The sequence below is a fragment of the Protobothrops mucrosquamatus genome, unplaced genomic scaffold (genome assembly GCF_001527695.2).
Source record: "Protobothrops mucrosquamatus isolate PMUCROS unplaced genomic scaffold, P.Mucros_1.0 scaffold4562, whole genome shotgun sequence".
Taxonomy (NCBI): Eukaryota; Metazoa; Chordata; class Lepidosauria; order Squamata; family Viperidae; genus Protobothrops; species Protobothrops mucrosquamatus.
In genome coordinates, this window is record NW_015390465.1 from 81,211 (window position 1) to 99,368 (window position 18,158).

At 41.8% G+C, this 18,158-nt stretch overlaps 1 protein-coding gene across 2 annotated transcripts in view; it reads left to right on the forward strand.

Annotated features, from left to right (window-relative positions):
* The window catches only part of HNF1B (HNF1 homeobox B), a 94,346-nt gene that overhangs the window by 40,826 nt on the left and 35,362 nt on the right, over positions 1-18,158 (forward strand). Inside the window, exons 3-4 of one of the 2 annotated variants that reach the window (XM_015828486.1) lie at positions 240-504; positions 6,102-6,340. In XM_015828486.1, coding sequence (XP_015683972.1) covers positions 240-504; positions 6,102-6,340 — 504 coding nt within the window. The remainder of the gene's footprint in view (positions 1-239; positions 505-6,101; positions 6,341-18,158) is intronic. The other variant, XM_015828488.1, reaches the window with a different exon arrangement.

Below are 18,158 nucleotides of genomic sequence, written 5' to 3' on the forward strand. Positions count from 1 at the left end.
TTCAACTCCCAGAATTCCTCAGCCAGGCATGCTGGCTGAGGAATTCTGGGAGTTGAAGTCCACAAGTCATAAAAGGGCCCAGTTTGAAGACCTCTGGTTGAACCCAACCATACAGGCAAAGAAATCTGGTTCTCTTGCCCCGAGACGTTCCTTAAAGTCAACTGAATCTCTTCCTACAGGTGTGTGTTGCACAGCCCTACCGACAGGCCCAATGAAAAATCTACTCCTTTCTCTTTCAGAATTCAACCAGACAGTCCAGGGTTCTGGAAATATGACAGAAAAAGGCAGTCAAGATCAGCTGCTGTTTCTCTTTCCAGAATTTAACCAGCAAAACCAGGGTGTGGGCCAGATAGACGACTCTTGTGCTGAAACACCCAGCAAGAAGATGAGACGCAATCGCTTTAAGTGGGGTCCTGCTTCCCAGCAGATCTTGTACCAGGCCTACGACCGGCAAAAGAACCCCAGCAAGGAAGAGAGGGAAGCCTTGGTAGAGGAATGCAACAGGTAAAAAAACTCTGGACAAAAGAGACTTTTTTTTTCTTCTCCTGCTGCTGCATCAAATCACTCACAGCTTGTTGGCAGAGATTGCAGCTTTTGTTGTTCCAAACCAAAATCTCTATTGTGTGAAGGGGCTAGCGTGTTCTGGGTCAAAGGGAAAAGAACCTGCTATCCTCACCATCTAACTAAGCAAACAACTCTCTCTCTCTCTCTCTCTCTCTCTCTCTCTCTTTCTCTCCGTCTGTCTTTCTCTCTCTATTTATCTCTCTCTCTCCTCTCTCTCTCTCTCCGTCTCTCTCTCTCTCTCTCTCTCTCTCTCTCTCTCTCTCTCCGTCTCTCTCCGTCTCTCTCTCTCTCTGTTTGTCTTTCTCTCTCTGTTTATCTCTCTCTCTCTTCTCTCTCTCTCTCTCTCTCTTTCTTTCTGTCTCTCTCTGTCTATCTTTCTCTGTCTGTCTGTATTTCTCTCTCTGTTTATCTCTTTCTCTTCTCTGTCTCTGTCTCTCTTTCTTTCTGTCTCTGTCTTTCTGTCTCTCTCTCTTTCTCTCTCTGTCTGTCTGTCTTTCTCTCTCTGTTTATCTCTCTCTTCTCTCTCTCTCTCTCTCTCTTTGTCTCTCTCTGTCTCTCTCTCTTCTCTCTCTCTCTTTCTTTCTGTCTCTCTCTGTCTCTATCTTTCTCTATCTATCTGTCTTTCTCTGTTTATCTCTCTCTCTCCTCTGTCTCTGTCTGTCTGTCTCTTTCTTTCTGTCTCTCTGCCTTTCTCTCTCTGTCTCTCTCTATCTTTGTCTGTCTGTCTTTCTCTCTGTCTGTCTGTCTGTCTGTCTGTCTGTCTCTCTCTCTCTCTCTCTCTCTCTCTCTCTCTCTGTGTGTGTGTGTGTGTGTGTATGTGTAAGAAGCCAGCACAATTTGAGTCTGCACTTGCCATTAAAGGAAACATAACACTACCAGGCACGAGCAATCACAGGCACTTGCAAATAGCTGAAGTAAACAACTCTATTGGCTTCTACCTATGTTACAAGAATCTCCCCAGACTGCTTGCCTTCCCCTGGGAATGACCAGATAGGCTTTGTGGTTCTTGGGGGAGGTCACATTTATGCCACTTGTGGCTGTGCAAGGACTCTAAGCTAGGCCCTCACTTGACTCCTTCTTCCAGCCTAGCTGACAGTTTCCCAACATGCACTTGAAGCTTAACAAGATCAAGAGAATAATTGCTTCACTGAATTTGTTCAATATGGTGGTCACAATTTGTGCAGGCTTTGAGTATAGGTAATCCTTGACGTGATATGACCATTTGAAATCACACTGGATCGACTACTTAGGGCTACTTAGGGCCTAGTTCCAAAGTTCAGACATTTGGGCCCCTTCCAGAGTCAGGTGACTGAATTTGGGGCACTTGGCAGAACAGCCAGATTTATGATTGTTTGCACCATCCCATGAGTCACATGAGTGTGTTTTACATCAGTTTTGCCAAAACCTACCTCTTACTCATAGTTGTCCCAAAGGTGCTTTTTCAGGAGGCAACTGGACTTTCTTTTTTCTCTTTTTTCTCTTCTCATCCAAGAAGCTTCTGACTGGATGGTGGGGAAGTCAGAGCTGAAGAAGCTTCTTGGATGAAAAGTGAAATATCTTCAAAAAATAAAGTACAGTTGCCTCCTGAAAAAGCACCTTTGGGACAACCATGACCTGGATGACTGAAAAACTCCATACACACTACTCATAGTTGTTAAGTGCGAGGATTGAATGTACCTGTACATATGTGTGTGTGTGTGTGTGTATTGGCTAGGAGATTATTCCACATCTTAGTGCAACTGATTTAAAGGTCCTGTTTTAAAAGAATAATAATAATAATAATAATAGTAAAGTTGGAAGGGACCTTGAAGGTCATCTAGTCCAACCCCCTGCTCAGGCAGGAAACCCTATCATTTCGGACAAATGGCTGTCCAGTTTCTTCTTAAAAACTTCCAGTGTTGGCGCATTCACCGCTTCTGGAGGCAGGTTGTTCCACTGGTTAATTGTTTTAACTGTCAGGAAGTTTCTCCTTAGTTCTAGATTGCTTCTCTTCTTGGTTAGTTTCCACCCGTTGCTTCTTGTCCTGCCTTCAGGCGCTTTGGAAAATAGCTTGACTCCCTCTTCTTTGTGGCAGCCCCTGAGATACTGGAACACTGCTATCATGTCCCCCCTCTTCCTTCTCTTCGTTAAACTAGACATACCCAATTCCAGCAACCGTTCCTTATATGTTTTAGCCTCCAGTCCCCTAATCATCTTTGTTGCTCTTCTCTGTACTCTTTCTAGAGTCTCAACATCTTTTTTACATCGTGGTGACCAAAACTGGATGCAGTATTCCAAGTGTGGCCTTACCAAGGCATTGTAAAGTGGTATTAATACTTCACGTGATCTTGATTCTATCCCTCTGTTAATGCAGCCTAGCACTGTGTTGGCTTTTTTGGCAGCTGCAGCACACTGCTGGCTCATATTTAAGTGATTGTCCACTAGGACTCCGAGATCCCTCTCACAGTTACTACTATTGAGCAAGGTACCCCCCATACTATACCTGTACGTTTGGTTTTTCTTGCCTAAATGTAGAACCTTACTTTTTTCACCATTGAATTTCAAAATGAATTTGACCAGCTTTGATTAAGATTAAGAAATAATTAATTAATAATTAATAATTCTCAGAAATAGAGGTAGTCCTCAACTTACAACCACAATTGAGCCAAAAATTTATGTTGTTCAGTGAGAAATTTGTTAAGTGAATTGTGCCCCATTTTACAACTTTTCTCACCACATTCGTTAAGGGAATTACTGCAGTTCTTAAATTAGTTACAAGGTTGTTAAGTGAATCTGGTTTTTCCATTAACTTTGCTTGTCAGAAGATCGCAAAAGGGGATCACATGACCCAGGGACACCGCGAGCGTCATAAATATGAGACAGTTGCCAAGTATCTGAATTTTGATTACGTAACCATGGGGATGCTGCAACGGTTATAAGTATGAAAAATTGTCACTTCTTTCAGTGCCATTGTAACTTTGAACGGTCATTAAATGGACTGTTGTAAGTCATTAAATGAGCTGTTGTAAATAAGTACCTGTATCCCACACCTTAGAAAGGATGAATCTGAAATACCCACAACGCAGGGCAGAATCAACAGCAAGAAAAGCAGCCTGTAAATTAAACTTCACACTTATGCTTAAACTTCCTCTTAGGCTTGAGAGGAATGCAGCAGGTAGAGACAAAAATTCTGTCTTCTGGAATTTATTGCAATATTGGTCTTTTTGTGACTTTCTCCATGCAGTGTTTCTCAACCTTGGCAACTTGAAGACGTGTGGACTTTGACTCCCAGAATACTCCAGCCAGCTTGGCTGGCTGGGGAATTCTGGGAGTCGAAATCCACACGTCTTCAAGTTGCCAAAGTTGAGAAGCACTGCTCCACTGATTCAAACCCAAAAGAAATTCAGAAATGTTTCTAGTCAAGTGTGAAAGTCACAACCAAACTGATTTCTCCAGCTAAATTAATCAGATACTTGCAACATTGATTTGCAATATTAAATAATAAGCATACTTTAATTGGCTTAATGCCTGTGGTCCTTGGTGTCAAATGAGGCTAGGTTTGCACAAAACTTAGCTTAAAATGGGATTTGGGTGATTTTCAGTTGAGTGTATTGTGGGAATCTGGCCATTGTTTGAGCCTATTGTTAAATCCTAATGTGGACATCATCTCTTAGATCAGGGGTCGTCAAACCTGGCCCTTTTATGACTTGTGGACTTCAACTCCCAGAATTCCTCAGCCAGCATGCCTGACTGAGGAATTCTGGGAGTTGAAGTCCACAAGTCTTAAAAGGGCGAAGTTTGAAGACTCCTGTCTTAGATGAACACACAATTGAGTTTTGCTAACTTGGATTTAAGATTTAGCTTGGTGGCGGAATTCAGCCACTGCAGATTTCATACCCTTAACATTTGCTGTTTTTTATTATTATTTATCTGCTTAATTTCTTGATTTTTCCCCAGGCAGTCACACTAAAAAAATGAGAAGGTGTGTGGCAGTACTTGGCATAAGGTTTTGAGAACCACTATTTATTTTTTATTTAGATTTATTAATTTGCTTTTTTATCTCCTTGGACTACCTCATATTTCCTTCTACAAAGTCTCACCACGTTAAGAATGTCAGAACCTGAAAGTCTGTGTGCTCCTATACAATCTTAAGTGGAAGCCAGTTTGGTGTACTGATTAAGGTGCTGGCTTATAAACTAGGAGATCGTGAATTCTAGTACCTCTTTAGGCATGAAAACTGGCTGGATGACTTTAAGCCAATTACCAGGAAACTGAGAGTTCTAGTCCCACCTTAGTCCCACCTTAGACATGAAAGCTAGTTGGGTGTCTTTGGGCCAATCACCAGGAGATAGTGAGTTCTAGTCCTGCCTTAGGCATGAAAGCCAGCTAGGTGACTTAGGGCCAGTCCCTCTCTCAGCCCAACCCACCTCACAGGATTATTGTTGCACGGAAAATAGGAGAAACAAGGAGTTTTACACATGTTCCCCACCTTGAGTTACTTATAAAGTAATAAAGGTGGGAGAAAAATAAATAAAATAAATCTTGAGAGCTGTGCTTTAATTAGGCATCATTACCTACTTATTTAAATAAAATAAATGTTAGCCCACCTGCTTCAGCTGTGACCTGAGGATGAGATGAAACCAGTATCATGCGGACACATCATGTGAAAATAGTTACTGAATTCTGTTATTGCAGTCTTTGTGATGTGAAGACAGGCTCTTGCGGGTAGGGAGTATCCTTGCATACAAATAATTCCTAATTCAATGCCTACATTCTTTTTTAGACTTTTCATTTTTGGCCAAAAACCATAGAGAGATGCTGCAAATCAGAATAACAATAACACTGCTCCCCTCTGGGAGGAGGTTTCAAAGTATTTATAACAGAACTACTAGATTCTGTAACAACTTTGTTCCTTGTTCCATCTGTCTTGTAAATTCGCAGGATTCTTTTTTTCCCCCCACCATGCATATGTATACATTCAAACTAGACAGTGATGTTTTTCTTTGTCATATATGCGTGTATGTGTGGATATATGCATAATGGTATTTTTTTGTGAGCTGAATGGAACACAATTTCATTTTCATGTATGCTGATTAGTGTACCTTTAAAGTGACAATAAAGATTCTATTCTATTCTATTCTATTCTATTCTATTCTATTCTATTCTATTCTATTCTATTCTATTCTATTCTATTCCAGTCCAGTCCAGTCCAGTCCAGTCCAGTCCATTCTCAATAAAGATTCCATCCTATCCTATCCTGTCCTGTCCTGTCCTGTCCTGTCCTGTCCTGTCCTGTCCTGTCCTATCCTATCCTATCCTATCCTATCCTATCCTATCCTAAATATTCTATTCTATTCTATTCTATTCTATTCTATTCTATTCTATTCTATTCTATTCTATTCTATTCTATTCTATTCTATTCTATTCTTATTAATATTGAGCTAGTTAGACCAATTTTTTAACCTGGCAATGTTCTTAGCAAGTTCTCCTCCTGTGTTAGTCCAACATGGGGGTCCAACCAACCTTTCTCTAGGAATTTGCTTAATTCTCTCCTCTAGGGCAGAATGCCTCCAGCGGGGTGTGTCACCCTCTAAAGCACACGGCTTGGGTTCAAATCTGGTCACAGAAGTCCGCGTCTACAACTGGTTTGCAAACCGGAGGAAAGAAGAAGCTTTTCGGCAAAAGCTTGCCATGGATGCCTACAGCACGGGTCAGCCTCACACCATGAACCTCTTGCTGTCCCATGGGTCACCACACCACGCTCAACCCAGCTCTTCTCCGCCCAGCAAAATGCCAGGTAAGTCAGAGTTAGTATCTCCTGTTTGCAAAAGAGGTCAGAGGTGGTTACCCTTTTTACAAGCGGCAGGTGCTGGAAAACATTGCAGGCAGTCCTCGACATACAACAGTTCATTTAGTGACCGTTCAAAGTTACAACGGCATTGAAAAAAGCGACTTATGACTGTTTTTCGTACTTAAGACTGTTGTAGAATCCCCATGGCCACGTGATCAAAATTTGGATGCCTGGCAGCTGACTCACATTTATGACGGTTGCCGTGTCCCAGGGTTGTGTGATCCCCTTTTGCGATCTTCTGACAAGCAAAGTCAGTGGGGGGAAGCCAGATTCACTCAACAACCATGTTCCTAACTTAACAACTGCTGTGATGTACTTAACAACTGCGGCAAGAAAGGTCATAAAATGGGGGAAAATTCATTTAACAACTACCTGTACAGGTAGTCCTCAACTTACAACCACAATGAAGCTCAAAGTTTCTGTTGCTAAGCAAGACTGTTGTTAAGTGAATTTTGTCTCATTTTACGACCTTTCTTGCCACAGTTGCGAATCACAGCAGTTGTTAAGATAGTAGCACGGTTGTTAAGTGAATCTGGCTTCCCCATTGACTTTAGTTGTCAGAAGGTCACAAAAGGGGATCACATGACCCCAGGCCACTGCAACTGTCATATGTCTGAGCCAGTTGCCAAGCATCCAAATTTTGATCAGGTGACCATGGGGATGCTGCAATGGTCACAAGTGTAAAAACTGGTCATCAGTCACTTTTTTCAGTGCTATAACTTTGAACAGTCACTAAATGAACTGTTGTAAGTTGAGAACTACCTCTATTATGTGGAGAACCTCTGTTCTAGCATCTAGTTTGGGGGTAGGCAACCTTGGTTCTTTTATGACTCGTGGACTTCAACTCCTAGAATTCCTGAGCCAGCCATGCTGAGGAGAAAGGGAGAGGTTTCCATGCTGGGCCATGCTGGCTCAGGAATTCTGGGAGTTGAAGTCCATGAGTCATAAAAAAGCCAAGGTTGCCTACCTCTGATTTCTAGTTCATTCTCTCTTGCTGATATAGTTTTTCCGGCCTCCTAACATATAATCTGCCTTTTGTTTCTACTGAGATGTTCACCAGTTCGGAAGCTTTCTTCTCCTCTTTAGTTTCCCCCCCTTAAAGATATTGTTGTTTTTCTTGAAAATTGTATCCCCAGCCAACTTCTGACGTTTCCCTTCTTGTTTCGGTGATTGTTGAAAAAAGAGATTTTGGAATAATGGTAAACAGTTGAATGAAGATGTCAACACAGGCTGTACAAAAACAGCCAACTGCAAAAATAGCCAACAGCATGTTAGGGAGAATTGAGGAAAGGCACTGAAAATAGAGATGCCACTAACATTTTGTGGTATGACCACATCTGGAATACAGGTAGCCCTCCACCTATGACCAACTTTGACTGCTCAAAGTTATGACGGACCTGAGGTTCTGATGGTTGTTGTACTCGCCCTCTTCTCCCCCCTCCCTCAATCTTGTGACTGAACTTTGGGCACTCAGTAACATGACCACATTTGTAGCTGTTTGCTGTGTCTCACGTTCACGTGAGCGCATTTTATGATAGTTTTCCTAAAACCAACATTTGCTTCGGGTTTTCAGCAAAACCATGCCCCTGCTGAACCATTGGTCTGCTTAAGGACCATGACATTCACTTAATGAAGCCGTGGTGGCTCTGTGGTTAGAATGCAGTATTGTAGGCAAACTCTGCCTACTGCCAGGAGTTCGATCCTGACCGACTCAAGGTTAACTCTGCTTTCCATCCTTCTGAGGTCAGTAAAATGAGGAATCAGATTGTTGGGGGCCATAGGTGGACTCTGTAAACTGCTTAGAGAGGGCAGTGAAGAACTATGAAGCGGTATATAAGTCTAAGTGCTGTTGATATTAATGACTTTTTGTATCACGACTTACAAATGTAATGGGTAGACTCCCTTACGGTCAAGTGCACTGTATTGCGTGCACTTTTGGTTACTGCACCTCCAAAAGGAGATTGTGGAACTAGAGAGGAGATCAACTAAGATGATCGAGTGGCTGGAACAGCTTTCCTATGAGGAGAGATTTGGGGTTTTCCGTCTAGAAAGGAAGAGATTGAAAGGGGCTATTTTCCTCTCTACATTCATTTTACAACCCAAACAATGCAGAAATAAGAAGGAACAGAGAATACAACTTGGTTTGCATTGTTATTTCTTTGTAACTGTTATCTCCCACTTTCAAGGAGCTTAGTGACATATATTGTCTTCCAGTCACACTGTTTTATCCTATGGCAGGTCAGTGAGGTGTGAGACACTGGCCCTCTTCCGACAATACACACCATCCAGTCATCCCCTAAGCAGCTGCATTTCCATTAATAGAGAGACAGAATCAAGATCATGTGAAGTTCTAGTACCACTTTACAAAGTCTCAATAAGACCACACCTGGACTACTGCATCCAGTTCTGGTCACCACAATGTAAAAAAGATGTTGAGACTCTGGAAAGAGTGCAGAGGAGCAACAAAAATGATTAGGGGACTGAAGGCTAAAACATAAGAAGAACGGTTACAGAAATTGTGTTTGTCTAGTCTAGTGAAAAGAAGGACCAGCGGAGTCATGATAGCACTGTTTCAATATTTGAAGGGCTCCTACAAAGACGAGGGGGTCAAACTATTTTCCAAAGCACCTGAAGGCAAGACAAGAAACAATGGATGGAAATTAACCAAGGAGAGAAGCAACTTAGAGCTAAGGAGAATTTTTTTTTAAGAAATAGTGTAGCTGAATCAGAATCAGAATAGAGCTGAAAGGGACTACTCCAGCCCCCTGCTCAAGCAGGAGACCCTATACCAGTGATGGCGAACCTTTTAGAGACCGAGTGCCCAAACTGCAACCCAAAACCCACTTATGTATCGTCGGGTGCCGGATGAGCGTGGCCCATTGGATGGGTGTGGCCCATTGGGTGAGCGTAGCCCATTGGGTGGGCGTAGCTGTGGTGGTAACAGCAGACTGGGTAGGACTAAAAAGTTCAATCAATCAATTCCAACTTTGCGAGATCTTTTTTTTTCCAGCAAGAAGTTGAAATTGATTGATTGATTGATTGATTGATTGAACCTTTTTTTTTGCACACGGCGGCAGAGGCCTAAAGCAAAAAGGTTTTATAAAACCTAGCTGAAGGCCTAGGACTGGGGCTATGGCACACGTGCCCACAGAGAGGACTCTGTGTGCCACCTGTGGCACGCGTGCCATAGGTTCGCCACCACTGCCCTATACTATTTCAGACAAGTGACTGTCCTGTCTCTTTTTAAAAACGTCTTGTGATGAAGCACCCACAACTTCTGATGGCAAGCTGTTCAAGTGGTTAAAAGTTCTCACTGTTAGGAAGTTTCTCCTTAACTCCAGGTTGCTTCTCTGCTTGATTAGTTTCCATCCGTTGTTTCTTGTCCTTCTCTCTGGTGCTTTGGAAAATAAATTGAACCCTCTCCACTTTGTGGCAACCTCTCCATTTCCTAATGGTGAGGTCCCTTCCAACTCCATTATTCTACGTTCTTTGTTCATTCTTGTTGGTTGTGATGGCCCACCATCTCTCAAACTGAGCAAAGAACTACAATTCTGGACATAAAAGTCCTCCATTTCTGGGAAGTGCCTACCCTTAATGCTGTAGGCTTCAAAAATCTACGTAATCAAAACCGATAGCAGGAATTATGAATTTTCCACACCTCTTTGCTGCCATTTAGTGATTGTCTGACTTTTTGTAGCTCTATCTGGTTTCTAATGAGCATTTGTACCATAAGATTCCAGGTAAGACTTCATAGTATCAAGCAGCCAATAGTGAGTGGCATTTGAGCCACTGCAACCAATCAGTGTTAGGAATAGTCCTGTGACAGACTATTTTAGACCTGCTTTTCACCTCTTACTCTTTCAACAGGGTGGACACAATGGATTTAATTGACCGGGTTTAGATGTTCTTGCAAACAATTGTCTGAACAGACTTAATTACCTCAGTGCATGAAGGAGTCTAGTTGAGGTGAAGTAGTTGTCTAGTTTTGGCGTTCCTACAATCATTGGCATCCATGCAGAAGTAAAATATAACAATCTGTATAAAAAAGGGGTGGGATTTGATTGCAGGTACTCCTCCACTTACAACCTTTGTTTAGTGACCAAAGTGTCACTGAAAAATAATAATCTACAACTGGTCCACACACTGCGCCATGGTGGTGCAGTGGTTAGAATGCAGCACTGCAGGCTAACTCACTGCCCACAGCCAGGAGTTCGATCCTGACCGGCTCAAGGTCGACTCGGCCTTCCATCCTTCCAAGGTCGGTAATATGAGGGCCCAGATTGTTGGGGGCAATTGGCTGACTCTGTAAAACCACTTAGAGAAGGCTGTAAAGCACAATGAAGTGGTATATAAGTCTAAGTGCTATTGCTATTGCTATTACAACTTCTGTAGTGTCCCCATAGTCACATGATCAGAAATTGGGTGCTGTCCCTGGTCCTAATTGTCATTTTAACTTTTTTTTAAAGGTTTAGTATGGATGCCATTGTCTACAACACATTGCCTCAGTTAAATGTGCTGTGGGAACACAGTGGCTGCATTCACACAATAGGTCCAATCAGATACATTAAATATTGGTGGTTGCATTCTCATAGCACGCTAAGTGTACATTATATTCCTTGTGATTAGCTTGTTTTGTAACTTGGCATGTATTCTCTCCTAAGTTATGATTTAAAGTTGTGTAGACAAAGCCAGAAATTTAGATCAATACAATAATCAAGTTGAGCGTCTCCGGAGATTCTCAGTCATCCAGGTTATGGTTGTCTCAAAGGTGCTTTTTCAGAAGGCAACTGGACTTTTCTTTGCTTTTCCTTGAAGATGTTTAGCTTCTCATCCAAGAAGCTTCTTCTCTCATCTGAAGAAGAATGCTGATAAAAGAACCTTTGAGTCAATCACGTTGAGCGTGTTGTGTCAATGCTGCCAAAGAATAAGCAGCCCAAGGCATCCAGTCAGCTTTATCATTTAGCAGAGATGTAAACTTTATTTTTCTCCCCATATTAAAGTTGATTAGGTTCAGAAACACTGAGCTACAGGAGAAAGTATAACCAATCAATAATCTAGAGCTACACTGACCAGAAGTGCTGTAACCCCTTGGTCTTGTCAGAATACAGAAAAACAGATATAGGTAGTCCTTCACTTTACATCCACAATTGAGCCCACAATTTCCATTAGAATAGAATAGAATAGAATAGAATAGAATAGAATAGAATAGAATAGAGTAGAGTAGAGTAGAGTAGAGTAGAGTAGAGTAGAGTAGAGTAGAGCAGAGCAGAGCAGAGCAGAGCAGAGCAGAACAAAGCTGGAAGGGACCTTGGAGGTCTTCTAGTCCAGCCCCCTGCTCAAACAGGAGAACCTATACCGTCTCAGACAGGTGAATGTCTAGTCTCTTCTTAAAAATCTCCAGTGATGGAGCGTCCATGATTTCTGGAGGCAAGCTGTTCCACTGGTTAATTGTCCTCACTGTTAGGAAGTTTCTCCTTAATTCCAGCTTGCTTCTCTCCTTGATCAGTTTCCAACCAATGTTTCTTGTCTTTGGTGAACAACCTGGCCCCCTCTGCCTTGTGGCAGCCCCTCAGATACTGGAACACTGCTATCATGTCTCCCCTATTCCTTCTTTTCTTTAGACTAGCCAAACCCAAGTTCTGAAGCCGTTCTTCGTATGTTTTAGTATCCAGGCCTTTGATCATATTTGCTGCTCTTCTCTGAATTTTTTCCAAACTCTCAACATCTTTTTTGTGATATGGTGACCAAAATAGAATAGAATAGAAGGAGAGTAGAGTAGAGTAAGAATGGAATGGAATAGAATAGAATAGAATAGAATAGAATAGAATAGAATAGAATAGAATAGAATAGAATAGAATGGAATGGAATGGAATGGAATGGAATGGAATGGAATGGAATGGAATAGAATAGAATAGAATAGAATAGAATAGAATAGAATAGCAGAGTTGGAAGGGACCTTGGAGGTCTTCTAGTCCAACCTCCTGCTCAGGCAGGAAACCCTATACCATTTATCTCCTTGATTAGTTTCCATCCATTGCTAAGCGAGACGGTTATTAAGTGAGTTTTCCTCAATGTACAACCTTTCTTGCCAGAGTTATTAAGCAAATCACTGCAATTGTTAAGTTAGCCACATGCTTGTAAAGTGAATCTGGCTTCCCCATTGACTTTGCTTGTCAGAAGGTCGCAAAAAGCGATCGCATGACCCCGGGACACGGCAACCGTCATAAGTCTGAGCCAGTTGCCAAGCGTCCAAATTCTGATCACGTGGCCATGGGGACGCTGCGACGGTCGTAAGTGGGAAAGATGGTCCTAAGCCACTTTTTTCAGTGCCGTTGTAACTTCGAACGAAAGGTTGTAAGTCACGGACTACCCGTACTTCAAATTTAGTCAGGTCTGCCCTAGAAGAGGTAGAGAGTACCTGTTGGAATACAATCTTTTCTTTTTCTTGGCGCAAGTATTTTTCCTTCGAGAGGAGGACGAAATAAGCGGAGGGTCCCATATGCACGATAACAATTTTCTCCTTTGGACCCAAGGGGCTTGTCTGGAAGGACTGGTGGCACAACTAAATTAGATACAGTAAAAAGGACAAAGGCAGAACTCAGCTTAATCTGGAGAGAAGCTATCTGCAGGGAGTGGTGTGCAGCACCCAGCATTGTTGCAAAGAACAATCCACATTGTTCTTCTACCTGTAATCTACACACCAAAGTCCCTGAGCGAAAGCAAAATCAGCCCTCTGACAAGCACTAAGGTTGAAAGGGGGTCAGTGTGGGGTCACCAGCCTTTTCATGTCGGCTTCCACCACTGACTCCTTAAACAATGAAGCATCCCCTGAGGGCCCCACCCTCTTTAAAAGGGGGTGGAGGGAAAGGCCAGGCATGCAAGCCAACCCTACCTTGGAACTGGAGGCCACCAGACAGGCTAGAAATGATGCAGAATTCCTTACAGGGCTGCTGTCCTCAAATTTATTTACTTTTTTTTATCGATTTAAAACATTCATATAGCTGCCCTTCTTTCAATCAACTCGTGGTGCCTCACGATGAAAAACTGAAGGAAAAAAACACCATATAAAATCATTTAAAACAATAAACCTCAACTAATTGAGACTTTGGAAAAAATCCAGAGAAGAGCAACTAAGATGATCAAAGGCCTGGAGATTAAATCATAGGAAGAACAGCTGTGGAACTTGGGTTTGGCTAGTCTAAAGAGAAGAAGAAATAGGGGTGAGAATAGAATAGAATAGAATAGAATAGAATAGAATAGAATAGAATAGAATAGAATAGAATAGAATAGAACAGAAGAGAATGAAATTAGAATAGAATAGAATAGAATAGAATAGAATAGAATAGAATAGAATAGAATAGAATAGAATAGGATGGGATGGGATGGGATGGGATGGGATGGGATGGGATAGAATAGAATTTTTATTGAGAATAGAATAGAATAGAATAGAATAGAATAGAATAGAATAGAATAGAATAGAATAGAATAGAATTCTTTATTGGTCAAGTGTGATTGGACACAAAAGGAATTTGTCTCCAGTGCATAAGCTCTCAGTGTACATACAAGCAACTAGTGATAAATCATGATCATAATCATCATAAGATACATTAATCAGAAACCACAAGATACAACACTTAGTGATAGTCATAGGATACTAAATAATCAGCATAAATCATACTGGGATACTAAATAAAACAATTAATATAAAACATAAGATATAAGTAACAAAGTTATGGTCATAAGAGGATAAGGAAATAGGTAATAGAAAAGATGAGAAGAATAATAGTAATACAGCCCTAGTAGGTAGTTGGACAGTGTTGTGGGAATTAGTTGTATAGCAGAGTGACAGCATGGTGGGAAAAACTATCCTTGTGTCTAGTTGTTTTGGTGTGCAATAGCGTCGTCTTGCAGGAAGAAGTTGAAACAGTTTATGTCCAGGATGCGAGGGGTCTGTAGATATTTTCACAGCCCTCTTTCGTGCATTGTATAGGTCGCCCACGGGAAGGCAGGCCGGTTGCAATTGTTTTTTCAGCAGTTCTAATTATCCATTGAATATCTTGTTTGGTTGCAGTGCCAAACCAGATAGTTATAGAGGTGCAAATGGCAGACTCAGTAATTCCTTATGCCAATAGTGGCATAAGGTTTTATGGACTCAAAAACTTACTTTCTTTGTGGAAAACTACACAGAACATAAAGTTGGATCCAACCAGCTTGGTGCTCCATTTGTCTTTAGGTATTTCTCACTGATGAACGAAGTGTTGTCCACTCACCCACGAGTCTGCCAAAAAGAATACTAGCATAAAAAAATAGTGTGCTGACCCCATTGTCAATCCTTATCCAATCTCGGTTGCCTTTGCCCCTACTCAGTTCTGATCATCTCCAAGGTAAAGGTAATAATGTCTACAGATTTTATTCACCTTGAGATTGTCCTTGGATGGTGTCACCATCAGTGAGAAAAGAATACGGGTAGTCCTGGACTTATAACAGTTTGTGACTGTTCAGAGTTACAACGGCACTGAAAAAAAGGGACTTATGACCGTTTTTCACACTTATGACCGTTGCAGCATCCCCGTGGTCACGTGATCAAAATTCAGATACTTGGCAACTGACTCATATTTATGACAGTTGCAGTGTCCCGGGGGTTGTGTGATCACTTTTTGCAGCCTTCTGACATGCAGTCAATGGGCAAGCCAGGTTCACTTAACAAAGGTGTGTTACTAACTTAACAACTGTGGGCCAGTCGTTCCACTGATTAATTGTTCTAACTAGCAGGAAATTTCTCTTTAGTTCTAAGTTGCGTCTCTCCTTGATTAGTTTCCATCTGTTGCTCCTTGTCCTGCCTTCAGATGCTTTGGAGAATAGGTTGACCCACCCTCTTCTTTGTGGCAGCCCCTCAAATATTGGAACACTGCTGTCATGTCACCCCAACTCCTTTTCATTAAACTAGACTAGAGACTAGAAGCCACAACCCTATTATCAGGGCAATCTTATTTTCCTTCTCCAAGAGACACCTTCTTAAGACTGTGTGAAAAGCAGGAGAAGTATAAGCTAGGAAATATCAGTGGAGATTCTCAGTCATGCTTGTCCCAGATGTGCTTTTCCAAAAGGCCACTAGACTTTCTTGGGGTTTTTTTTTTCCTTGAAAACATTTCACTTCTCATCCAAAAAGCTTCTTTATTTCCGGAGAAGCTTTTTGGATGAGAAGTGAAATGTTTTCAAGATAAAAAAACCCACAAGAACATTCAGTGGTCCTTTGGAAAAGCACCTATGGGACAAGCTAGGAAATACAAAGCTCCTGGCCTAACTTTTAGCAGGGCCTTTTGCAAGTGACAAATAGGTCTTGTGATTTATCAGACCCTGGCAAATGCAGACAAAAGTCAGCCTGGCTCGTTTGGAGAAGACACATAAACATCTGAATGTGCTTTCCAGCCCTTGTCTTCATCTGGTTCCCTCTTCCCACTGACCACAACCTGACCCTTGAGGTGGAATGTCCTGACAATGCTAGTGCCAGTGTGGGGAGCCTGCTCCCTTCTGTCGAGGTCTGATTGCTTACAAGATGCCCTATGAACACATTGTCAGCAAAAATCAGCTGTTTTCAGTGTTTCTCCCGCTTGGCTTTACAATAATACACCAGCATGGTGTCTGGGGGTTGTCGTGGATTTGTTTTTCTCCTCTCCCCAGTTATGCATCCTTAATTGACAATTAAAATGGGGGTTTGGACCATCCTGGGTATCTTTGAAGTGCCCTCTATCTTCCTTCAGCATCTATAGAGTTGTCCTGGGATGTTCTTTTGTCTTCTCTATTAGAGGCTGCTGGGATTGTGCTAACCAACATCCATTTGATTCACAGGGGGTAGAAAGGGCATTAAGATTAGGCCTTCGGGCCCACTATACCTCCTTTCTCTCCCTTTTACTTTAGCAGAGTCACAGAACAGAATTCTTGCTCAATAGTAGTAACTGTGAGAGGGACCTCGGAGTCCTAGTGGACAATCATTTAAATATGAGCCAACAGTGTGCTGCAGCTGCCAAAAACGCCAACACAGTGCTAGGCTGCATTAACAGAGGGATAGAATTAAGATCACATGAAGTATTAATACCACTTTACAATGCCTTGGTAAGGCCACACTTGGAATACTGCATCCAGTTTTGGGTCACCGCGATGTAAAAAAGATGTTGAGACTCTAGAAAGAGTGCAGAGAAGAGCAACAAAGATGATTTAGGGGACTGGAGGCTAAAACGTATAAGGAACGGTTGCTGGAATTGGGTATGTCTAGTTTAATGAAGAGAAGGACAAGGGGGGGACATGATAGCAGTATTCCAGTATCTCAAGGGCTGCCACAAAGAAGAGGGAGTCAAGCTGTTCTCCAAGGCACCTGAAGGCAGGACGAGAAGCAACGGATGGAAACTAATCAAGGAGAGAAGCAACCTAGAACTAAGGAGAAACTTCCTGACAGTTAGAACAATTAACCAGTGGAACAACCTGCCTCCAGAAGCAGTGAATGTGCCAACACTGGAAGTTTTTAAGAAGAAACTGGACAGCCATTTGTCCGAAATGGTATAGGGTTTCCTGCCTGAGCAGGGGGTTGGACTAGATGACCTCCAAGGTCCCTTCCAAGTTTTTTTTTTATTATTATTATTATTATTATTATTATTATTATTATTATTATTATTATTATTATTATTATCATTATTATTATTATTACCCCCTTCTCAAGCAGGAAACTCTACACCATTTCAGACAAATGGTTATTCAATCTCTTTCTTTAAAATCTCCAGCGTTGGAGTACCCACAACTTCTGTAGGCAAGTCATTTGACTGATTAATTGTTCTAACTGTCAGGAAATCTCTCCTTAGTTCTAGGTTGCTTCTCTCCTTGATTATTTCCATTTGTTACATCCTGTCCTGCCTTCAGGTGTTTTGGAGAATAGCTTGACCACCCTCTCCTTTGTGGCAGCCCCCTTAGATATTGGAAGACTGCTATCATGTCACCCTTAGTCCTTCTTTTCATTAAACTAGATATACCCAATTCCAGCAATCGTTCTTTATGTTTTAACCTCCAGTCCCCTAATCATCTCTGTTGCTCTTCTCTGCACTCTTTTTAGAGTCTCAACATCTTTTTTACATTGTGGCGACCAAAACTGGATGCAATATTCCAAGTGTGGTCTTACCAAGTCATTATAGAGTGTTATTAATACTTCATGTGATCTAGGCCTAGAGCATGAATCAGTAAGCATCTATCCTTTGTTGCTGACTGTACAGCCTCAAAAGTTAATTTACAAAAGAGTTGAAGACTCTCAGTCATCAACTGAAGGTAAGAAATACTATAAACATTACAAGGAAATATGAGCCATTACTATGGTCTTTTTCTGGGAAATGAGGACATTATTTTATTGCTTTATATTGTGCCAAAGGACCATTGAACTATTTAGTTTAATATTGCATCTTGTTGTTGTTAGTTGCAAAGTCGTGTCCGACCCATCGCGACCCCATTGACAACGTTCCTCCAGGCCTTCCTGTCCTCTACCATCTTCTGGAGTCCATTTAAGCTCACGCCAACTGCTTCAGTGACTCCATCCAGCCACCTCATTCTCTGTCGTCTACTTCTTCTATTGCCCTCCATCTTTCCCAGCATTAGGCTCTTCTCCAGTGAGTCCTTCCTTCTCATTAGGTGGCCAAAGTACTTGAGTTTTAACTTCAGGATCTGGCCTTCTAAAGAGCAGTCAGGGTTGATCTCCTCTAGGATTGACCGGTTTGATCGCTTTGCA